At 39.2% G+C, this 25,772-nt stretch overlaps 1 protein-coding gene across 4 annotated transcripts in view; it reads right to left on the bottom strand.

Annotated features, from left to right (window-relative positions):
• Window positions 1-10,216: 10,216 nt before the first annotated feature.
• bbc (choline/ethanolaminephosphotransferase 1 bbc) overlaps window positions 10,217-25,772 on the bottom strand; it is a 70,453-nt gene continuing 54,897 nt past the window's right edge. For all 4 annotated transcript variants that reach the window (XM_053796067.2, XM_053796074.2, XM_053796059.2 and 1 more), the window contains 3 exons: window positions 19,062-19,220; window positions 15,315-15,440; window positions 10,217-11,992 (listed from right to left, as the gene is read on the bottom strand). In XM_053796067.2, the coding sequence (XP_053652042.1) occupies window positions 11,804-11,992; window positions 15,315-15,440; window positions 19,062-19,220 (474 nt within the window). In that variant the 3' untranslated portion in view covers window positions 10,217-11,803. The remainder of the gene's footprint in view (window positions 11,993-15,314; window positions 15,441-19,061; window positions 19,221-25,772) is intronic.

A 25,772-nucleotide genomic window follows, 5' to 3' on the forward strand; every position in this document is an offset into this window, starting at 1 on the left:
AATAAGCCTTGTGCATACATCGAGTGCCACCGAGTTAATCTGTTCTAGGCATAAGTTTGGGTCTGTGTTGCTTAGTATATCTTCCCAGCTTATATCGGTTAGGACTTGGTTTACTTGGTCCCACTTTATGTTTTTGTTATTGAAGTTGAATTTGGTGAATGCTCCCTCGTGACTAGTCTCATTTTGTCGGTCTGGGGCTCCACGCATACATGTCTGAACCTCAATTATGTTGTGATCTGAGTATATTGTTTTTGATATGGTGACATTTCTTATCAGATCATCATTGTTAGTGAAGATGAGGTCTAGTGTATTCTCCAGTCTAGTAGGCTCTATTATTTGCTGGTTTAAATTGAATTTTGTGCAGAGATTTAAAAGCTCGTGTGAGTGTGAGTTTTCATCAGAGCTGCCTCCTGGTGTTATTACTGCAACAATATTATTTGCTATATTCCTCCATTTTAGGTGCCTTAAGTTGAGAACAGTGGAAGTTGAGGAGTTTTAGATAATCAGTGTCAAATGTTGCACGTGTAATTAATTCTTCAAGCTGCTGTTTTTTTTAAAACTATTAACATGACATTTCAGGCAAGCTTAAGCCTAAATTAAAAACTACAAGGGCATATCATTGTATGTGATTATTTCCATTGTGGTCCTTGAATATCCTCCCCCAGGATGCAACCCATAAGTCTACTAACGTAAGTGTTAGGGTGAACAAGGGCAGTAATAATATCTATTGTTATAACTTCAATTTCTCAAGGGATGGAAGGGTAAGCCAGCGGAAGGTCTCATTCAGATGACCAAAAGCTCGTATCGTCATACAAATACTTTATTTCTTTTCTGCAGTACACACATAATTTAGTTTATATGTAATAAAATACTGTTAGGTATAAAAAAAGTCACTAACATGCTGTACATTTCGGGCAGATAAATCATGACCTGTACCTGAATTAAAAAAAAAAAAAACTCAAGACCCCAATGGAAGTAAATCACTGACTTTTTTGGATAATCCTTGGTAATTTACACTGTGATAACTGTACTTGTGTATACCTACACCTAAACTTATTTAAGACCCGCGTCGGGAAAATTGCCCTATTTTATTTGAGTAATGTTAGTAAAAGACTTGGCAGACGATGCACCATCCCCCCAATGAAAAGCAGGGGTGTCACTAGCACGTTAAGAGACCATACAATAAGTGTCAGGGGCCCGAGACTGTTCAACTGCCTCCCAGCACACATAAGGGGGATTACCAACAGACCCCTGGCAGTCTTCAAGCTGGCACTGGACAAACACCTAAAGTCAGTTCCTGATCAGCCGAGCTGTGGCTCGTACGTTGGTTTGCGTGCAGCCAGCAGCAACAGCCTGGTTGATCAGGGGCTGATCCACCAGGAGGCCTGGTCACAGACCGGGCCGCGGGGGCGTTGACCCCCGAAACTCTCTCCAGGTAAACTCCAGGTAAGAGCAGGGCCGGATTACCGCATAGGCAAACTAGGCATTTGCCTAGGGCCCCGCGCATTTGGGGGCCCCGCGGTCCAAGGGGTTCAGGGGCTCATCCAAGAGGAAACGCAATTGTGAAGAGCCAGACAATGAAATTGTGTTGCTACCAAGGCAGAAATGTAAGACAGCTACATACTTCGTCATTCTGGATTCACTGATTACAGAATTGGTGAAAAGAAAAGAAATCTACCAGAATCTCAATGACAAGTTTGGATTTCTGTTCAAAATTAATACTATGCCAGATGCAGAATTGAGAGAAGCTGCATTAAAGTTGCAACAACACCTTTCAGCAGATGTTCAGGACACATTTGTTGAAGAAATAGTTCATTTTTCTGGGTATATGAATCAGATTAAAGCTCCACCTGAAAAATGTGCGCCCTCAGCTGCTTTGAAACATTTAAGAAATGCAGGTATCTCAGAAACCTTCCCTAATGTGGCATAATAAACATATTAAACTAAACTAACTTTACCTAACACTTCCAGCTACTAACTGTGAAGGAGAACGTTCATTTTCTGTTTTGAAAAGAGTGAAAAACCAGCTCCGTTCAACAATGATTATTATTATTATTATTATTATTATTATAATCAAGGGGGAAGCGCTAAACCCAGAGGATTATACAGCGCCTGGGGGGGGGGATGTGGAAGGTATTCAGGCTTAATTCGGGGAACTGGAGCACAGATCCAATTCCCTAAATCAAGAGCCCCTCACCAACATCAAGGAACCTTCCTTGAGGGGCGTTCAACAATGAACCAAGACAAATTGTGTAACCTAGCCTTGTTGACCATTGAGTCTGATCTAACAAGAAATATTGATTTTCAAAATATAATTGATGATTTTGCCAATATGAAATCCAGAAAAAAGTTTATTTAAGAAGTGCCTGTGAATATAAACAATTCTTTACTTTCTTGAGTTTATATGATTTGATAGTCTTATGCATGATGCAATGATAACAATAATGGTCAGTGATTTATAAAGGGAATAATAGTGCTGTAGTGGTTATGCTGAATATAATAGGTACATGATGTCACTACTTTAATAGCCTAATCTAGTAATACTATGCTGTCTTGAGTTTATTCTCTTTAAAATGCATGATTTAACAAGATAGTTATAATGGCTGTTGGTAAATGGTTTTGGTTGTCTTGATGTACTTTCCCTATTAAATTTAATCTAGCCAGAATGTATTTAATTAGACCTTAAACAGGCTCACACCGACCCCCCCCCCCCACCCCCAAGCTGGAAGGGGTCGCTTCGCTTACCCGTAACTCAAAGGGGCCCCGCCAATCTGAATAGCCTAGGGCCCAGAGACTTCTTAATCCGGCCCTGGTCATCCTATTTTGTTTCCTCTCTAAATGTCCAAACCACCTCAACAACCCGCCTCTAGCCCTCTGGATAATACTTTCGTAACCCTGCACCTCCTCCTAATCTCCAAGGTACGAATTCTCTTCATATTCTCACCACACATTGCCCTCAGACACCACTACTGTCTCCAGCCTCTTCCTTGCATCAACATTCACAACCCATGCTTCACACCCACATAAAAGCGTTGGTACCGCTATACTCTCATACATTTCCCTTTCTACTTCCATGGATAATATTTCGTCTCCACAAATGTCTCAATGTATCATTCACCTTTTTCCCCTACATCAATTATCGACAACTTAAGCACTAAACCCATAAGGGTTATACAGCACTGTGGGGATGAATGTGTAAAGGTTAGAAGTTAGAGAAGAGTAGGGGTGTCTGAAGATAGGGGTTAGTGGAGGTGGATTATTTTATTATTATAATCGTAATAAAGTTGGTAGAATTACCGACAATATGTAAAGTAAAAGGACACAAGTGCAACTAATGTGACATTTATTGTGGCAACGTTTCGCTCTCCAGGAGCTTTATCAAGCCATTACAAACAATACATGGACACAGAGGGTATATAAAGGCTCAGAGTGAGGTGAATACTAGTGAGGTACCATTTCGATGTTCACTAGTGGTAGTAGTAGTACTTTTGTCACTACCACTACTACTACTACTACCACTAGTGAACATCGAAATGGTACCTCACTAGTATTCACCTCACTCTGAGCCTTTATATACCCTCTGTGTCCATGTATTGTTTGTAATGGCTTGATAAAGCTCCTGGAGAGCGAAACGTTGCCACAATAAATGTCACATTAGTTGCACTTGTGTCCTTTTACTTTACATTATTATAATCAAAGGGGAAGCGCTAAACCCGGAGGATTATACAGCGCCTGGGGGGGGGATGTGGAAGGCATTCAGGCTTAATTCGGGGAACTGGAGCACAGATCCAATTCCCTAAATCAAGAGCCCCTCACCAACATCAAGGAACCTTCCTTGAGGGGAGTGGAGGTGGAAATAGTGCAACGGTAAAATTAAATTCAAAGTTGTTGCAATAGGTTAGTTTCAACTACAATGTCAATTATTATTATTATTATAATCAAAAAGAAGTGCTAAGCCACATGGGCTATACAGCGTACAATGTCAAATAAAGCCTGTATCAAAGGTGGAACTTTCAGTGAGGAACACTGCTCACTAGTCATCAAACTGGATTACCCTTGCATCACTACTCTACCAACACACAGAGAAATTAAAATTTATAACTTAAGTATCATTTTTTCACACATGGCAAATCTGTGAACTGTTGCTGGGAAAATCTGTTCCATGGTCAGGGTAAGGAGGGGTCAGAGGTACCACAGGAATAGATAGAATACCAATACAGTACTGGGTTTGGGATTTCTTGAAAACAGTTTTGCATTCTGAGGAGAGTCCACGACTGCATTAGGGTATCGCTGTCACTAGAGATTAGGAAAATTAGGTGGTCTTGTTTATCCTAAACCATGGTCACTTCACCATGGAAAGAAGTGCTTCTGTTCACTGGAAATCACTTTTTACCTTACCTGGCATGGCAGCTCCATTATTATTATAATCAAGGGGGAAGCGCTAAACCCGGAGGATTATACAGCGCCTGGGGGGGGGGGGATGTGGAAGGCATTCAGGCTTAATTCGGGGAACTGGAGCACAGATCCAATTCCCTAAATCAAGAGCCCCTCACCAACATCAAGGAACCTTCCTTGAGGGGAGGCAGCTCCAGAATTGACCTTTCACAGTCAAGTTGTATGGAATTCTCATGTCCACCTAGTTGTTTTGTACTCACATAATGTATTACAGACTATCCATAAATTTCACTCCACTCATCTAATTGTCCTTTATATATGCTGCATGTCAAGTAAACACAAAGATGTCATTTTTTGCTGGATTCCAGGACATGTCAATGCTCAGCATAAGAACAAGCATTCAGCTACTCTGTCAGCTGTTCATGAACTCCCAGTTTTGCACAGGTATTCCTTTCTCGGACTATTCAGTGATCTCTTGACAATTCCACAACTGCTGGCAACATCGATGGTCCATGATGGACAACAATAAAGCTCATCAAATCATCATCTTCCCACTGCTGTCATATTTGGGACTGCACTCCCCCACCTACTTTTCGGCTACACACAACTCACTCATGGATACCTTGTGGAAAATTTCCAGGAACCACTCTGCAAAATCTGAGGTTGCAGTGTCAGTTCACATTTTTTTTTTTTATTATCACACTGGCCGATTCCCACCAAGGCAGGGTGGCCCGAAAAAGAAAAACTTTCACCATCATTCACTCCATCACTGTCTTGCCAGAAGGGTGCTTTACACTACAGTTTTTAAACTGCAACATTAACACCCCTCCTTCAGAGATAAGATAAGATAAGATTTCGTTCGGATTTTTAACCCCGGAGGGTTAGTCACCCAGGATAACCCAAGAAAGTCAGTGCGTCATCGAGGACTGTCTAACTTATTTCCATTGGGGTCCTTAATCTTGTCCCCCAGGATGCGACCCACACCAGTCGACTAACACCCAGGTACCTATTTGCTGCTAGGTGAACAGGACGATAGGTGTGAGGAAACGTGTCGAAATGTTTCCACCCGCCGGGAATCGAACCCGGGCCCTCCGTGTGTAAAGCGGGAGCTTTAGCCACCAGGCCACTGTACTTCCCATCTCCAGGACTCAAGTCCGGCCTGCCGGTTTCCCTGAACCCCTTCATAAATGTTACTTTGCTCACACTCCAACAGCACGTCAAGTATTAAAAACCATTTGTCTCCATTCACTCCTATCAAACACGCTCACGCATGCCTGCTTGAAGTCCAAGCCCCTCGCACACAAAACCTCCTTTACCCCCTCTCTCCAACCTTTCCTAGGCCGACCCCTACCCCGCCTTCCTTCCACTACAGACTGACACTCTTGAAGTCATTCTGTTTCGCTCCATTCTCTCTACATGTCCGAACCACCTCAACCCTTCCTCAGCCCTCTGGACAACAGTTTTGGTAATCCCGCACCTCCTCCTAACTTCCAAACTACGAATTCTCTGCATTATATTAGCACCACACATTGCCCTCAGACATGACATCTCCACTGCCTCCAGCCTTCTTCTCGCTGCAACATTCATCACCCATGCTTCACACCCATATAAGAGCGTTGGTAAAACTATACTCTCATACATTCCCCTCTTTGCCTCCAAGGACAAAGTTCTTTGCCTCCAAGGACAAAGTTCTTTGTCTCCACAGACTCCTAAGTGCACCACTCACTCTTTTCCCCTCATCAATTCTATGATTCACCTCATCTTTCATAGACCCATCCGCTGACACGTCCACTCCCAAATATCTGAATACATTCACCTCCTCCATACTCTCTCCCTCCAATCTGATATTCAATCTTTCATCACCTAATCTTTTTGTTATCCTCATAACCTTACTCTTTCCTGTATTCACCTTTAATTTTCTTCTTTTGCACACCCTATCAAATTCATCCACCAATCTCTGCAACTTCTCTTCAGAATCTCCCAAGAGCACAGTGTCATCAGCAAAGAGCAGCTGTGACAACTCCCACTTTGTGTGTGATTCTTTATCTTTTAACTCCACGCCTCTTGCCAAGACCCTTGCATTTACTTCTCTTACAACCCCATCTATAAATATATTAAACAACCACGGTGACATCACACATCCTTGTCTAAGGCCTACTTTTACTGGGAAATAATTTCCCTCTTTCCTACATACTCTAACTTGAGCCTCACTATCCTCGTAAAAACTCTTCACTGCTTTCAGTAACCTACCTCCTACACCATACACTTGCAACATCTGCCACATTTCTCCCCTATCCACCCTGTCATACGCCTTTTCCAAATCCATAAATGCCACAAAAACCTCTTTAGCCTTATCTAAATACTGTTCACTTATATGTTTCACTGTAAACACCTGGTCCACACACCCCCTACCTTTCCTAAAGCCTCCTTGTTCATCTGCTATCCTATTCTCCGTCTTACTCTTAATTCTTTCAATAATAACTCTATGATAATATTTTAAAGATATATGGTAATCAAGTGCTAAACCCACAAGGGTCACACAGCACTGCCATATCTTAATAGATTGTCTTGTCAGTCAGGAGGCATGCAGAATTCACTTCAATCTCTGCCACACTTGCTCTTACTCACAGCCCCACACTGGATGCACTCAGACTTTTTGAGGAAGTAATTTAATGCAAAAACTGATATTACTTTACCTCCCACTCTCTCCCCTACCCTCACTAACTCCTACCCATCACTCCCTCCTAACCTCTACATATTCCTCTTTTAGCACATCCCTCCCTGCAATACCCTATGACCCTTTTGGATTTAATTTGATTAAATTATTATCCAGAATCGACTGAGCTAGGCTTAGCAAAACTACCCGATAAGACAAGAGCACTAACCTTTATGCTGTCTCGGCTAATGGCGGTTGGTGACCCAGAATGTCATCTTCAGTTGCCACCCTTGAATCCACAGGTTACCTCCAGTAATACTTCCTGCCAAATAGCCACCTTGTCTCACTGGAGGGGTCACCTAGATTACTATTATAATAAAATAAGCGCTAAACCTACAAGGGTCATACAGCGCTGCCGGGCAGGGAAGGATGCAGGGGTATTGGGTAGCAAGAGGGAGAGGGATGATTATTAGGTCAGAGTGCAGCAGGGCAGTGGATAGTGCAGGGGTAGAGGGTAGTAAGAAATTGAGGTAGAAAAAGCTGTGAGGAGCACTAGGGGCATCATCATCAGTTTGTGCAGTAAATCAGTTACTGACAAAGTCAATGAGAAAGTCTGGGTTAAAGGAGGGTCTATCAGCAAGAAGGGAAGGTAAAGTAGGGGCAGTAGAGCAAGGGGGTCACTTAGAGTATACCTGGACATGCCCAAAAAATTATTACATTCCTAGGGGAGTGTAAAACCCATATTGATCAGAGCACCTGAGGGGAATGGAAAGAAATTTGGTTTAATCCAAGGAGATACCTTTAATATCCTGGAAGAAGAGCTTCTTAATAGGATCGAGGTACCTCTTTTCAGGGATGGAGGGGTCCTGCCCAAAGATAATTTCTATTAAGCGGAGCAACAATCACAACACTCCTGGGAGCTACATTACATTTAGCTTCATTAGTTGGGAAAATTTCCCCACTAATGAGGCTAAATGGAGAGGAAGGGTTGTTGTTGTTGTGAGGGGTTGATATTTAGATTTGATCTGAGGAAGAAGACAAGACTCAATTCTTTAGATCAAGAGCCCCCATCAGTGTGGACCCCTCTCAAAGGGCATAACTTTGTAAATACAATTATGAGACAACACAGTATATTAATTTAAAGGTATCTTAATATGGCTTATACACTTTTTAACAACCACTGGCTGCTTAGGCCCTCTCAAAGGCATCTTGGTGAAGTGCAACAAGTGGACAAAGGCAAATTGATGGCATATTGTAGGAAACCGGAAGGTAAACCATCACAAAATGTGATTTGTTTGTTTAGATTTGTTGGCATCTTAAAATTTTCATGTTACAATGCAGATTACTACCAGGTCATGCTAATCCACTGCATAGCAACATGCTAGTAGGGAAAGTACTATGATGGTGTACATTAGGGTGATGAGATTTTACAGATTTAGGACTTCCAGGAAGTTAAAGACTCCTTTCTTCCACTCCAAATTTATACACCCTTTTCATCCTTTCCAAATATCCACACCACCTCAACACTCTCCTGAGCCCCTCTGAATTATACATCTCAGTGACCCAACATATAGGCAAGTACAATTTTCTAATTTCTATGCATGATAATCACACCACATACACTATTATAATAAAAAGGAAGTGCTAAACCCACTAGGGTCATACAGCACACCATATACAGCTCTTGTAAATCACATCTCCACTGCCTCTAGCTGCCTCCTTACAGAAATGTTCAAGCCAATGTCTTACACTGATATAAACGATACTTTAACACTTCTGTTCCCCACTGAGGTAGGGGAACAACAGTGTCACTACTTCAATCACTGTCTTAACAGAAGGGTACCAACATCACAGTTCAGATGACCCTCCAAATTGCAACACTGCCAACCCTCCTCCTGAGAAACAGTGCAGGCACTGCACTTTCCACCTCCAGGACTCTAACCCAGCTAACTGGCTTTTCTGAATCCTTCATAAATGCTGTCTTGCTCACACTCCAACATTGTCAAATCATAAAAACTACATAGTCTTCACTCACTTCTAACATACTCACACATGCCTGTTGGATGCCCAAGCCTCTATCTAGTACAAAAAACTTTTTTTACCCCCTTCCTCCAACCTTTCCTATAATGACCCCTACTCCCCTCCCCTTCACCCCAGATTTATATGCTTTCCTAGTCATCCTCTCTCGGTGTCTAAACCACCTCAACCTCTCCTTAGCTCTCTGAAAAATATTTCTCATAATTCCACACCACCTCGATCTCAAAATCCAAATTCTCTGCAAAATATTTACATCACACATTGCCTTCAAACACATCTCTAATGCCTCCAGCCTCCTCCTCACAGCAACATTCAAAACCCATGTTGCAGACCTTTCTAACAGTGCTGATACCACTATACTCAAGTACATTTTTTTTTTTTTTTTTTTTGGATAGTTGTCTCCACAGATGCCCCAAGGCACCTTTTTCTTTGGCAATTGAACGGTTCACCTCACCTCTCATACAACTATTTGCTGTCAAGTCCACTCCCAAATGTTTCACCACATTTACTTCCTCCATACTCCCTCCCCATATAAACGAGTTGGTACTACTGTACTCGGGTAAATTACTTCTTTTTACCTCAGTTCATTGTGTTTTTCATAAACCCATCTGCCAACATGTTTAATCTCAAATGGCAAAATAATCCACTTCTTTCATATTCCCTCCAATCTGATAACCATTCTTTCATTGCCTAGACTTTTATTCATTACTTTGCTCTTTCCTATGTTCATTTCTTATTTTCTTCTTGTAGATCTTTTACACACTCCTAAATTCATGAACTAACCTTTGCAATTATCTTTATAATCTCCCAAAAGAACTGTCATAAGCAAAGAACAACTGTAACAACTCCTACAATGTATCAGATTCATCATTTTCTCTAATTTTACACCTCCCGAACACTTTCATCATCCACTTTTTTTTTTTTTTACAACCCCCACCTATGTTAAATGCTTTACATATTTACTCAATAGATCTAAATATCTGATCCTTTTATTAATTTAATGTTCAACTTGCACTTTTAAAAATATTTAACATAACCTTTCCTCATGATTTAGTATTTTCATTTCTAAATGCAAACTATTTTGTCGATTGCAGCACCCGTATAATGTTCTCCTTTTAAAACACAGGAAAAATTTAATATATTTTATGTGCAAGTTATAAAACATCTACAAAAATTAGGCAATTTACTTCTGTTCCTGCAGAGTAAGATTTATACACACATTACATGGATAAATGCATAGATCAACAAATGGCAAAATTTTAAACTATTTCATAAACAATGTATCCGGTACAAATGAATAACGTAACTGGCAAGTTGTAAAACAACGTTTTAATGGTATCTGTATTACAAGTTGCAAATTTCTAGTACTGTCTTAGCAAAGTATTTTGGCTATTTTTTTTTTTTAATTTGCAAATAAACTACATTTTAAAAATTAAAGAAAAAAAAAAACAGCAAATAAGAAATACATTTTAGAACTTGATTTTTATATTGCTGAAGCATTAGCACTTTGCATATGCAAATTTATTTCACAGTAGAGTAAAATGTCTTAAGCTGCTTTCCCATGAATTGCAATGCAACACATTTTTCACTAAGATCTAATTCCAACTTTGCTTCTATTATTGGTATTTACTTTTCCATCAGTACACAAAGAATAACCCTAAACACAGAAAAAGGTGTCAAATTTATTTTCTGGAATCATATTTACATTAACCACACACATTTTGAACAGATGAAACTGGTGCAAATTCTGCCCTCAAGATCAGGTCACAAGGCCACATGCCACATGGCAAAAAAAAAAAAAAAAAAAAAAAAAAAAAAAAAAAAAAGTATAATGCACCATCCTTTACATAACCCACCTGACAGTTTATTATACAATAACAAATTATATCCAAAAAGGTGTAAGTGCATTCCTCCACAGTTGAAGGAAATATCTACCTAATTAAAAAAAACTGAAATGGGCATTGCATAGCACATTGTATTTAGAAATACACTATTACATAATGAAATGTAGTATTAAGGATATACAAAAAAAAAAGTTATAATTTAGCACTCAATCTGATGATTACTCTGCATCACCAGGCATCCAAAATTCCATACCCTGCAGTGTCCTCAACATAACTTTGCAAAATCCCCCAATGTGTGATTAACTCCTTAAATTACCTTTAGAGTAAATAACTCAAACATAAGGGAAATTACCCTGTCTTTGTTAAGGAACTTGAAAAGTTCCTTCAGGCAGTTCCTAATCAGTCAAGTCGTGGTGCTTGTTAGACTGCATCCTGTCAGCACCAATAACCTGAATGATCAGGTCATCAACCAGCAGGCCTGGTCAGGGACGGGTCTGCAGGGGCAATAAGCCCTCACAACCAACAGGAAGAGGCTATCTTTTGTTTATGAAGGAAATAAACAGTTATGCTCAGGAATGACTGTTTATATTCATTCAGATGTAAAGCTTTAAAAAAGATTATATTAAAAGTAATTCCACTGATGTTTTGTTACTGTTGCTACAGTAACTAATACCACATAATAATTCAATCCGGCTTCAATAATGCACAAAATGCTAAATCTAGACATATGATAACACTGAAAAGGTTGGAGGACAGAAACAGGACACTAACCAACATAAAACAAGTAATAAAAATACAATTTTCCCTACATAACAATTCCTAGCCTTCAGCTATTTAAAGATTTATTTATATAATTACTACAATATAAAGCTTAATTATTTTTCACCTTACTCTTACTGCGTGTCGAATATTTTGACGAACTGCCGTTTTTCTCCACTGTGGGAGTTTTTACTCCCGACTGATTTTTTGGAACAATAGTAAACAGCATAATATTTAAGTGATCGCAAATTTCCAAACAAACTTCTCGGCAATACTTGACAAGGTCATATATCACATATACCTGTTAAACAAAGAAACAATGAGTTAAAGTATGGTAATGTGAAATAGAAATTAAATAAAGAACATGTTTTTGTTAAGAACAAGATAGGCATCTTCTGAACACTGCTGCACATTATCATCTCAAGTCTAAAAATGCATCAACATAGTTAATTTTAAACTAAACTCTAACAAAAGCAATAATGATTAATATTTATTGGTAACAGAACTGGGGAAATGACATTGGTCAAGGCCCTTAAAAGCTCAATATTTCAAACTTCAATTGTAAGCTGCAGCTCAAAAACTAGTTGTACATATGTTGTGTGTGGAAAGAATTAAATTAATATAATAAAAATTTATAGATGGGGTTGTAAAGGAAGTGAATGCTAGGGTGTTCGGGAGAGGGGTGGGATTAAATTTTGGGGAATCAAATTCAAAATGGGAATTGACACAGTTACTTTTTGCTGATGATACTGTGCTTATGGGAGATTCTAAAGAAAAATTGCAAAGGTTAGTGGATGAGTTTGGGAATGTGTGTAAAGGTAGAAAGTTGAAAGTGAACATAGAAAAGAGTAAGGTGATGAGGGTATCAAATGATTTAGATAAAGAAAAATTGGATATCAAATTGGGGAGGAGGAGTATGGAAGAAGTGAATGTTTTCAGATACTTGGGAGTTGACGTGTCGGCGGATGGATTTATGAAGGATGAGGTTAATCATAGAATTGATGAGGGAAAAAAGGTGAGTGGTGCATTGAGGTATATGTGGAGTCAAAAAACATTATCTATGGAGGCAAAGAAGGGAATGTATGAAAGTATAGTAGTACCAACACTCTTATATGGGTGTGAAGCTTGGGTGGTAAATGCAGCAGCGAGGAGACGGTTGGAGGCAGTGGAGATGTCCTGTCTAAGGGCAATGTGTGGTGTAAATATTATGCAGAAAATTAAGAGTGTGGAAATTAGGAAAAGGTGTGGAGTTAATAAAAGTATTAGTCAGAGGGTGAAGAGGGGTTGTTGAGGTGGTTTGGTCATTTAGAGAGAATGGATCAAAGTAGAATGACATGGAAAGCATATAAATCTATAGGGGAAGGAAGGCGGGGTAGGGGTCGTCCTCGAAAAGGTTGGAGAGAGGGGGTAAAGGAGGTTTCATGGGCGAGGGGCTTGGACTTCCAGCAAGCGTGCGCGAGCGTGTTAGATAGGAGTGAATGGGGACAAAAGGTACTTGGGACCTGACGATCTGTTAGAGTGTGAGCAGGGTAATATTTAGTGAGGGCAGTTTGGAGGGATATGTTGTGTATTTTTATATGTATATGCTTCTAGACTGTTGTATTCTGAGCACCTCTGCAAAAACAGTGATAATGTGTGAGTGTGGTGAAAGTGTTGAATGATGATGAAAGTATTTTCTTTTTGGGGATTTTCTTTCTTTTTTGGGTCACCCTGCCTTGGTGGGAGACGGCCGACTTGTTGAAAAAAAAAATAAAAAAAAAAAAAAAATAAAAATAGGCAACACACACAACTAAATTTAAATTTTATCTTAAATAGCTGATAATCATACAAATATGCTGACAAATTATATGCATGGAAGGGGGTCCTTTCCTTCTGTCACTAAGACAGTAACACTAATGGGGGAAGAGGTGAGAGCAAAGGGTGTAAGATAGTTTAGAGGAAAAACATGGTAGAAGACCCCAGCCTGGGGTTGGGGGTCTTCTGCCTTGCTCCCTGGTAACCCACTTGACCTCTGGAATACCTATCATCCTCAGGTCCTTCCCAGTAGTCACCAGCCCAGGGCTGGGGCATATTTACCTCCCTTCCCTTCACAGGCTCCCTGGCAACCCCCCACACTTCCTTGGCATTCCACCTCTATGTTCTAATATGCCTGCCATCCACTGACAGGCACTAAAGGTGAATATCATTATAATCAATTTGAGAGCTAAACTTGAAAGGGTCATTAGAAGTGAATACCTTGTGCCCATCTCTCCTAAATAAATGTAAACTCTCCACACATGCAGAAAATGAACATATACAAACTATCAATGCATTTAGTAAAGAAGAAGAAAAAAAGCCAAGAAAAACAATTTAGTTACAATAATTTTTTGAATACAGTATTTGCAATGACCAGCAGTTGCAATCATTAATTAATGCCAAAGTGCCCTGATCACAGATGCAGATGATCCTAAGTTGTATAATGGTAGGTCAGAGACCTACCATTATACAAGATAAAGATTATAAATAATGATTATAAAATGTAAGATACATGAATTTTTTTGGGTTATCCTAGGTAATTACTACAATGATAATTATGTATGTGTACCTGTGCCTAAATAAACCTACTTAAGTCCTTGATTTTGTTCAAGGGACACCTGCCCTTCAAGCAATTATGTTTGCTTGGTACAGATTGCTTAAGGACATTCGTCCCTTGAACAGAATCAAAGACTAGGTAGTTCATTTAGGCAGAGCTACACAAAGTAGTTATCATACAGTGTAAATTATCTATGATAACCCCAAAAAATCAGACAAAGTGCTATACTGTGCTTGTAAATTTGAAGCATAAGCATGACTGTGGCAAAGTAATACACATTTTGGCCACAGCTGTGTCTTTCCACTTGTGCAGACATGACTTCTGCAACATGTGTAATACATGTTCATCTACTTGATCATTAGATTCATGAGTGGCTCTCTCTGAGACAGAGACAGAGCCAACCAGGGCAAGCCAGCCAGCTAAACACGTTACTACATGTTGCAGAATTCTCTCTCTCTCTCTCTTTCTACTAAGACCCAGGGCATCGGTGATAGGACATTCTGGCAGGATGCCACTACCAGTGGTATCAAAACTGAAAGAATGTGGCACAAATGTTGCATATGGGTTATTAATGAGGTTTTTGATATTTCCTTGACCACTTGTGGCCACATCCATCTTGGGGCCAGCATCACTTTCCTCGAAAAAGGAATATTAATATGATGTGGCATTAGTGAATCCCTGGGGTTTGCCGAGCTATCTGCTCTAGCTGGTGCTCAATTGAACTGGTTCTCCCACAAAGTATTAAGTGATCCCAGATTTTTTTAGTACAGCACACACTGAGTGTTAAGAGCCATTCTATGCTGCCACAGCTTATCAGGCCTCTGTTGCCAAATTTAAATGCAGGAAAAATAGTGCACTAATCTATGTCTGGAGTGCTAGCAGTATTGTGTAGACTATGGTTTGACAGTTAAAGGGTTAATTACTGCATTTTTTTGTTATGGTATGGGAGTTCTGCAGGCAAAAAGACACCATGAACATTTAAACAATGGCTATCATGACATGCCCCACCTCCAATAGCACATGAACAGTCAAAAGTAAAAGTGCAACTTACACAAACAATATATAGTAGAATTGTCTCTGGGATGGGACAATTAAAGTACTGGTTGAGGAAGAGGGCACCAGGACCCAGAAGAGATGCATCACTGTATGCCATCTCACTTTTTGTCATATGAGCAACCTAAAAAAAAATTATTATTATTTTTCTACAGTTTTATTTTCATTATAATTTAGCTTCCCTACTGTAATCCTTTGCATACTTTGTTATGATCTAATAGTTGTGTTAGGCATGTTTTAATCACACCACAACAACTTGGTTTATGATATCTATGAAGAGATATGTGAATACTGTACATAAAAATGATCCCTAAGTTAAACAAAACAAAAAGATCACATGCACTACCAAGTTCCAAAATGTCGGAAGTCACTTTTGTGGAGACAACAAAAAAGTTATTTATTTATTTATTATCACACTGGCCGATTCCCACCAAGGCAGGGTGGCCCGAAAAAGAAAAACTTTCACCATCATTCACTCCATCACTGTCTTGCCAGAAGGGTGCTTTACACTACAGTTTTTAAACTGCAACATTAACACCCCTCCTTCAGAGTGCAGGCACTGTACTTCCCATCTCCAGGACTCAAGTCTGGCCTGCCGGTTTCCCTGAACCCCTTCATAAATGTTACTTTGCTCACACTCCAACAGCACGTCAAGTATTAAAAACCATTTGTCTCCATTCACTCCTACCAAACACGCTCACGCATGCCTGCTGGAAGTCCAAGCCCCTCGCACACAAAACCTCCTTTACCCCCTCCCTCCAACCTTTCCTAGGCCGACCCCTACCCCGCCTTCCTTCCACTACAGACTGATACACTCTTGAAGTTATTCTGTTTCGCTCCATTCTCTCCACATGTCCGAACCACCTCAACAACCCTTCCTCAGCCCTCTGGACAACAGTTTTGGTAATCCCGCACCTCCTCCTAACTTCCAAACTACGAATTCTCTGCATTATATTCACACCACACATTGCTCTCAGACATGACATCTCCACTGCCTCCAGCCTTCTCCTCGCTGCAACATTCATAACCCATGCTTCACACCCATATAAGAGCGTTGGTAAAACTATACTCTCATACATTCCCCTCTTTGCCTCCAAGGACAAAGTTCTTTGTCTCCACAGTCTCCTAAGTGCACCACTCACCCTTTTCCCCTCATCAATTCTATGATTCACCTCATCTTTCATAGACCCATCCGCTGACACGTCCACTCCCAAATATCTGAATACATTCACCTCCTCCATACTCTCTCCCTCCAATCTGATATCCAATCTTTCATCATCTAATCTTTTTGTTATCCTCATAACCTTACTCTTTCCTGTATTCACTTTCAATTTTCTTCTTTTGCACACCCTACCAAATTCATCCACCAATCTCTGCAACTTCTCTTCAGAATCTCCCAAGAGCACAGTGTCATCAGCAAAGAGCAACTGTGACAACTCCCACTTTATGTGTGATTCTTTATCTTTTAACTCCACGCCTCTTGCCAAGACCCTTGCATTTACTTCTCTTACAACCCCATCTATAAATATATTAAACAACCACGGTGACATCACACATCCTTGTCTAAGGCCTACTTTTACTGGGAAATAATTTCCCTCTTTCCTACATACTCTAACTTGAGCCTCACTATCCTCGTAAAAACTCTTCACTGCATTCAGTAACCTACCTCCTACACCATACACCTGCAACATCTGCTACATTGCCCCCCTATCCACCCTGTCATACGCCTTTTCCAAATCCATAAATGCCACAAAGACCTCTTTAGCCTTATCTAAATACTGTTCACTTATATGTTTCACTGTAAACACCTGGTCCACACACCCCCTACCTTTCCTAAAGCCTCCTTGTTCATCTGCTATCCTATTCTCCGTCTTACTCTTAATTCTTTCAATAATAACTCTACCATACACTTTGCCAGGTATACTCAACAGACTTATCCCCCTATAATTTTTGCACTCTCTTTTATCTGCTTTGTCTTTATACAAAGGAACTATGCATGCTCTCTGCCAATCCCTAGGTACCTTACCCTCTTCCATACATTTATTAAATAATTGCACCAACCACTCCAAAACTATATCCCCACCTGCTTTTAACATTTCTATCTATATCCCATCAATCCCGGCTGCCTTACCCCCTTTCATTTTACCTACTGCCTCACGAACTTCCCCCACACTCACAACTGGCTCTTCCTCACTCCTACAAGATGTTGTTCCTCCTTGCCCTATACACGAAATCACAGCTTCCCTTTCTTCATCAACATTTAACAATTCCTCAAAATATTCCCTCCATCTTCCCAAAACCTCTAACTCTCCATTTAATAACTCTCCTCTCCTATTTTTAACTGACAAATCCATTTGTTCTCTAGGCTTTCTTAACTTGTTAATCTCACTCCAAAACTTTTTCTTATTTTCAACAAAATTTGTTGATAACATCTCACCCACTCTCTCATTTGCTCTCTTTTTACTTTACTTTACTTTAATCCACATAATTCTTGAATTTACACATTCATATTCTCGTTTCTCCTTCCATAACTGATCATTCAACATTACTGCTACCCCTTCCTTTGCTCTAACTCTCTCAGATACTCCAGATTTAATCCCATTTATTTCCCCCCACCGAAACTCCCCTACCCCCTTCAGCTTTGTTTCGCTTAGGGCCAGGACATCCAACTTCTTTTCATTCATAACATCAGCAATCATCTGTTTCTTGTCATCCGCACTACATCCACACACATTTAAGCATCCCAGTTTTATAAAGTTTTTCTTCTTCTCTTTTTTAGTAAATGTCTACAGGAGAAGGGGTTACTAGCCCATTGCTGACCACCTCCCGCTTAGGTCAAGTGACCCTGCCCCCTCCCCACCCCCCACCCCCCAAAAAAAAAAAAACACTTATTGTGACTCATTCAATTGTTATCCTGCCAGGAGCATTCTCACATCACAATTCAGATTGCCCTCCAAGCTGCACCACCACTATCCTTCCTTCAGAGTGCAGGCACTGTACTTCCTACAAAAAAAATCAAATATTTTATATAAAACCTTATATCCCATAGCTTCCATACACCATCTTTGTGTCCAGGTAGATGTAGTTTACTTTTTTGCTTTTGTTCGGGTGTGATTTTAGTTATACTTTCAAGAGCTTAATTCAATGTCTTTCCATATATGTACTGAATCAAAGCATCTGCTTCATGCCCTTAAAGTCAGCAGGGCATCAGCAGAAACTAGAGGAGAGGTGGTCATAAATGATGTATCAAATTAGCTTTAGTGAAGAAATCATGGTTTTAGGGGCTACAGGATCCATAAAGATTGTGTAAGCGTGTTAAGATAGGAATGAATGGAGACAAGTGGCTTTTAATAGAAGTGCTGTTGGATTCAAGTTAAACTGGTTAGCTGGATTTGTCCTAGAAATGGGAAAAAGTGCCTAGATTCTGAAGGAGGGATGATGTTAGTACACTACTGTAAAGACAATGACTGATGGTGTATGTATTGTCTCCTTTGGTGGTTACCCTGCCTTGGCAAGTCTGTCGAGGTAAAGAAAAGAAAAAAAAATTGTCAAGAGGCCTTGTGAAAGTGCCATGATGGAATTTCTCAAAAGAATTTGAAGGTGCTATATAGTACAGTACATTTAGATAAAGTAATGTGTAGTACAATTCAGTATAAATTTCTATTTACTGATGAGGTGTCATAACATACAGGTAAAACAGATAAGAATCACAAACAAAAGTCTTTAGTTATACAGTTATACTTACAACTAGCCTATTGGTGACTCGTGCTGATACACACCCAAAGGTTAAGAGATATATGGTTGGATTTTTTAGATAAAGGCCAATTGGACTTTTCCAGGCTATCAAGATTGAAGGAGCCACTATAAAAAACAATGGCACAACTGGTGACAACACGCTTGTACCCTGACGAAAGAAAAACAATTTAGAATTACTTAAATTTCAAAGACTAATGAATATACATGTACAAATATTCATCTTAAGCATAGTTCACTGTATCTATCACAAATAAGGTTTTGTGAGAAACGTAAGAAACAACAAATTTATGATGAACTAAGAGCAAGAAATGCCAGTGAAAAATGTCTGCAGTATTCCAGTTACAAGTGATATACTATGATGACTTTGCTTTAATTAAAAAAAATCTCACCATAGCAGAAGGCAAATAAAAGGTGAGAGTAGTACACATTTTAAGTGAAAAGTAAAGAAATAAAAACTAAACAGCAAAACTAAGTGCGCTAGTTGGAAAATTTTGGAACATGTAGTGCACTGCAGAATGACAAGTCACATCACACTGCAAAAGTCAAGTAAATACAGAAGAAATAAGAGAAGTTAAAAAATATGGAAAAAAAGCTAAGTGATCCAAGGAAGTGTTGAGTACTAAGTTCAGCAACACACCGATATGAATATGAATAAATAGCACAGTAAAAAATCAGGAATGCCAATGTCATCAGCAAACAGAATACATTTCATAAAATGGGATAGGTGTCCCATAGCTCAATCACCAGTGCACTCAGCTCACACACTGAGGTCCGTGGGGGGTCGATTCCCCTTTATGGCAAGAAACATCAGGATGTGTTTCCTCAAGGCACCTGGTGTCCATGTTAACCCATCAGTAAAATAGGTACCTGGGTGTTAGTCAACTGGTGTGGGTCACATACTGAGACAAAACTGACCTAATTTACCTGGAATGCTATGCATAACAAGGGGCTTTCTATAAAGTAGTACAGTATGTCATTGATGTCAGCTAGGCCTGTATATCTTGTACATGTACTTATAGAAATAAAGATTATTATTATTCTTTTCTTTCTTTCAATCCACCGGCCATATCCCACTGAAGCAGGGTGGCCCAAAATGAAAAACAAAAGTTTCTCTTTTTAACTTCAGTAATGTATACAGGAGAAGGGGTTACTAGCTCCTTAGCTCCGGACATTATAGTCGCCTCTTACGGCACACATGGCTTACGGAGGAAGAATTCTGTTCCACTTCCCCATGGAGATAAGAGTAAATAAACATGAGCAAGTAAGAAAATAGAAGAAAACCCAGAGGGATGTGTATATATATGCTTGTACATGCATGTGTAGTACGACCCAAGTGTAAGTAGAGGTAGCAAGACGTACCTGAAATCTTGCGTGTTTATGAGACAGAAAAAAGACACCAACAATAGCAGTTGGAAGCTTCATGAAGGCTACTCTTTGCCAGCACAGCAGGCTTTATGAAGTCTGATAGATCATCCCTGATAGTAGCACAATTTATAAGTAGGTGAGGGAAAATAATCAGGTTTAAAACAAGTAAATACTAGAGAAGTATTGCAGCAGGCCCACTAGCCCACAATAGGTTAGGTAGAACTAGATACACTAGCAGCATGTCAAGTAGTGTTGGCAGTAATGAGTAGTTCTTGGCAGTATACCAGATTCAATATCGGATTATATTATGCCTATGTTCTCCTCTCCTGCGTATAGTGTCCTACCACCATGTCTGATTATTAGACGACCTGATAAAATCTGCTCTACAGGCTTTATCAAATACTGCGGGTCTCTCTAGCAACTATAATACAACTTTATCATACTGCTGGAGTACAATTTTTATAGTGAGTATAGGGAAAAAAACATGTGATGAGTGTGTCTGCTTTATAAGATCCCTGTGTGTGACTTAATTATTTTCGGAAATAACTGGCAAAGTTCTAACCATAGAGAATATATTGTGTCAACTTAAGTTTTCTGGGAAAAGCCACTTTCAAAATATTTCATGATAAACATAACAGTACACTAGACTAATTGTCAAGTATAAACTTAAAAAATACATAACTCAGTTTATTTTTGCATAGGCATTTGTAAAGAAATCATATGGAAAAAAAGTAAAGTTCATCATAAACAATAATAATTTTTCTTAAACTATATTATAAATAATTTTATTTATACCATATTCCTTGAAAAATTAAGAATTTATTGTACTTCATTTCAAAAGTAATGAGAATCACATACATGTATGTATAATTAACAATATTCTACAAATTATCGTGCAATTTATCTAATAACAAGCAATAAACATGCAAGTGCACTATCAAGGCCAGTAATACAATAAGCATACAACAAAGTCAAGTCAGGCACATGACAAGCAATACTCACCAACAATTAAAACATATTAATACTGCGATTCAAAGCCATACAATAAATATGTGCTTAGACATTACCTTAACCCTCTGAGGGTCCAAGCCGTAGATCTACATAATGAGCTCAGCTCACTCAGATAAGCTGTGAGCGGTAAATTTTGGCCTAGATATTACAGAACGCATGTATGTGGTAAGTGTGCACCACATAAAACAAATCCTTCAACACGCAGTGAACGAGAAAAAAAAAAATGCGACCGTGTTTTGGGAATAAAACTAACTTTGAGCTGTATTTTCGTATGGTTTTTACAGTTGTATTCATAGTTTCTCGGTCTTGTTTGATAGAATGGAAGATATATTACAGAAATATAGATGATTTTGGCTGGTTTTAGTATTGAAAATAGCTTGAAATTGAGCTCAAAGTAGCTAGGTATGTTACCATGATCCTAGGACATACGGTATGTCCGTATGTCCTTGGATCACGGTAACACACCTAGCTCTGCTAGCTGTATGATTCTTGAAGGATTTCGTGGTCCTGTGAGTTAGAGCGTCATGTGATTTTCGCTCGCCATGAGGCGAGCCAAAGTGACATGGGTTCGAGTCCTCGGCTAGTCGCAGTGTTATTGGTGTGTGTGTGTGTGTGTGTGTGTGTGTGTGATTATTTATATATATATATATATATATATATATATATATATATATATATATATATATATATATATATATAATATATATATATATATATATATATATATATATATATATATATATATATATATATATATATATATATATATATATATATATATATATATATATATATATATATATATATATATATATATATATATATATATATATATATTATATACATGTATATATATTTTTTTTTCAACAAGTCGGCCGTCTCCCACCGAGGCAGGGTGACCCAAAAAAGAAAGAAAATCCCCAAAAAGAAAATACTTTCATCATCATTCAACACTTTCACCACATTCACACATTATCACTGCTTTTGCAGAGGTGCTCAGAATACAACAGTTTAGAAGCATATACGTATAAAGATACACAACATATCCCCCCAAACTGCCAATATCCAAAACCCCTCCTTTAAAGTGCAGGCATTGTACTTCCCATTTCCAGGACTCAAGTCGGACTATATGAAAATAACCGGTTTCCCTGAATCCCTTCACTAAATATTGCCCTGCTCACACTCCAACAGATCGTCAGGTCCCAAGTACCATTCGTCTCCATTCACTCCTATCTAACACGTTCATGCACGCTTGCTGGAAGTCCAAGCCCCTTGCCCACAAAACCTCCTTTACCCCCTCTCTCCAACCCTTTCGAGGACGACCCCTACCCCTCCTTCCTTCCCCTATAGATTTATATGCTTTCCATGACATTCTACTTTGATCCATTCTCTCTAAATGACCAAACCACCTCAACAACCCCTCTTCTGCCCTCTGACTAATGCTTTTATTAACTCCACACCTTCTCCTAATTTCCATACTCCAAATTTTCTGCATAATATTTACACCACACATTGCCCTTAGACAGGACATCTCCACTGCCTCCAACCGTCTCCTCGCTGCTGCATTTACCACCCAAGCTTCACATCCATATAAGAGTGTTGGTACTACTATACTTTCATACATTCCCTTCTTTGCCTCCATAGATAACGTTTTTTGACTCCACATATACCTCAACGCACCACTCACCTTTTTTCCCTCATCAATTCTATGATTAACCTCATCCTTCATAAATCCATCCGCCGACACGTCAACTCCCAAGTATCTGAAAACATTCACTTCTTCCATACTCCTCCTCCCCAATTTGATATCCAATTTTTCTTTATCTAAATCATTTGATACCCTCATCACCTTACTCTTTTCTATGTTCACTTTCAACTTTCTACCTTTACACACATTCTCAAACTCATCCACTAACCTTTGCAATTTTTCTTTAGAATCTCCCATAAGCACAGTATCATCAGCAAAAAGTAACTGTGTCAGTTCCCATTTTGAATTTGATTCCCCAAAATTTAATCCCACCCCTCTCCCAAACACCCTAGCATATACTTCTTTTACAACCCCATCTATAAATATATTAAACAACCATGGTGACATTACACATCCCTGTCTAAGACCTACTTTTACTGGGAAGTATTCTCCCTCTCTTCTACATACCCTAACCTGAGCCTCACTATCCTCATAAAAGCTCTTTACAGCATTTAGTAACTTACCACCTATTCCATATACTTGCAACATCTGCCACATTGCTCCTCTATCCACTATCATATGCCTTTTCTAAATCCATAAATGCAATAAAAACTTCCCTACCTTTATCTAAATACTGTTCACATATATGCTTCAATGTAAACACTTGATCTACACATCCCCTACCCACTCTGAAGCCTCCCTGCTCATCCGCAATCCTACATTCTGTCTTGCCTCTAATTCTTTCAATTACACTATAACCCTACCGTATACTTTTCCTGGTATACTCAGTAAACTTATTCCTCTATAATTTTTACAATCTCTTTTGTCCCCTTTTCCTTTATATAAAGGGACTATACATGCTCTCCGCCAATCCCTAGGTACCTTCCCCTCTTTCATACATTTATTAAACAAAAGTACCAACCGCTCCAACACTATATCCCCCCCTGCTTTTAACATTTCTGTCATGATCCCATCAGTTCCAGCTGCTTTACCCCCTTTCATTCTACGTAATGCCTCACGTACCTCCACCACACTTACATTCTGCTCTTCTTCACTCCTAAAAGATGGTATACCTCCCTGGCCAGTGCATGAAATTACCGCCTCCCTTTCTTCCTCAACATTTAAAAGTTCCTCAAAATATTCTCGCCATCTACCTAATACCTCCCTCTCCCCATCTACTAACTCCCCTACTATGTTTTTAACTGACAAATCCATACTTTCCCTAGGCTTTCTTAACTTGTTTAACTCACTCCAAAATTTTTTCTTATTTTCATTAAAATTTCTTGACAGTGCCTCTCCCACTCTTTCATCTGCTCTCCTTTTGCACTCTCTCACCACTCTCTTCACCTTTCTTTTACTCTCCATATACTCTGCTCTTCTTATAACACTTCTGCTTTGTAAAAACCTCTCGTAATCTACCTTTTTCTCTTTTATCACACCCTTTACTTCATCATTCCACCAATCACTCCTCTTTCCTCCTGCCCCCACCCTCCTATAACCACAAACTTCTGCCCCACATTCTAATACTGCATTTCTAAAACTATTCCAACCCTCTTCAACCCCCCCACTACTCATCTTTGCAGTAGCCCACCTTTCTGCCAATAGTCGCTTATATCTCACCCGAACTTCCTCCTCCCTTAGTTTATACACTTTCACCTCCCTCTTACTTGTTGTTGCCACCTTCCTCTTTTCCCATCTACCTCTTACTCTAACTGTAGCTACAACTAAATAATGATCCGATATATCAGTTGCCCCTCTATAAACATGTACATCCTGGAGCCTACCCATCAACCTTTTATCCACCAATACATAATCTAACAAACTACTTTCATTACGTGCTACATCATACCTTGTATATTTATTTATCCTCTTTTTCATAAAATATGTATTACTTATTACCAAATTTCTTTCTACACATAGCTCAATTAAAGGCTCCCCATTTACATTTACCCCTGGCACCCCAAATTTACCTACTACTCCCTCCATAACATTTTTACCCACTTTAGCATTGAAATCCCCAACCACCATTACTCTCACACTTGATTCAAAACTCCCCACACATTCACTCAACATTTCCCAGAATCTCTCTCTCTCCTCTACACTTCTCTCTTCTCCAGGTGCATACACGCTTACTATAACCCACTTTTCACATCCAATCTTTATTTTACTCCACATAATCCTTGAATTTATACATTTGTAGTCCCTCTTTTCCTGCCATAGCTTATCCTTCAACATTATTGCTACTCCTTCTTTAGCTCTAACTCTATTTGAAACCCCTGACCTAATCCCATTTATTCCTCTCCATTGAAACTCTCCCACCCCTTTCAGCTTTGTTTCACTTAAAGCCAGGACATCCAGTTTCTTCTCATTCATAACATCCACAATCATCTCTTTCTTATCATTTGCACAACATCCACGCACAGACTTCCCACTTTGACAATTTTCTTCTTATTATTCTTTTTAGTAATTTTTTTTTTTTTTTTTTTTTTTCAACAAGTCGGCCGTCTCCCACCGAGGCAGGGTGACCCAAAAAAGAAAGAAAATCCCCAAAAAGAAAATACTTTCATCATCATTCAACACTTTCACCACACTCGCACATTATCACTGTTTTTGCAGAGGTGCTCAGAATACAACAGT

Source organism: Cherax quadricarinatus, chromosome 37 (assembly GCF_038502225.1).
Source record: "Cherax quadricarinatus isolate ZL_2023a chromosome 37, ASM3850222v1, whole genome shotgun sequence".
Classification (NCBI taxonomy): Eukaryota; Metazoa; Arthropoda; class Malacostraca; order Decapoda; family Parastacidae; genus Cherax; species Cherax quadricarinatus.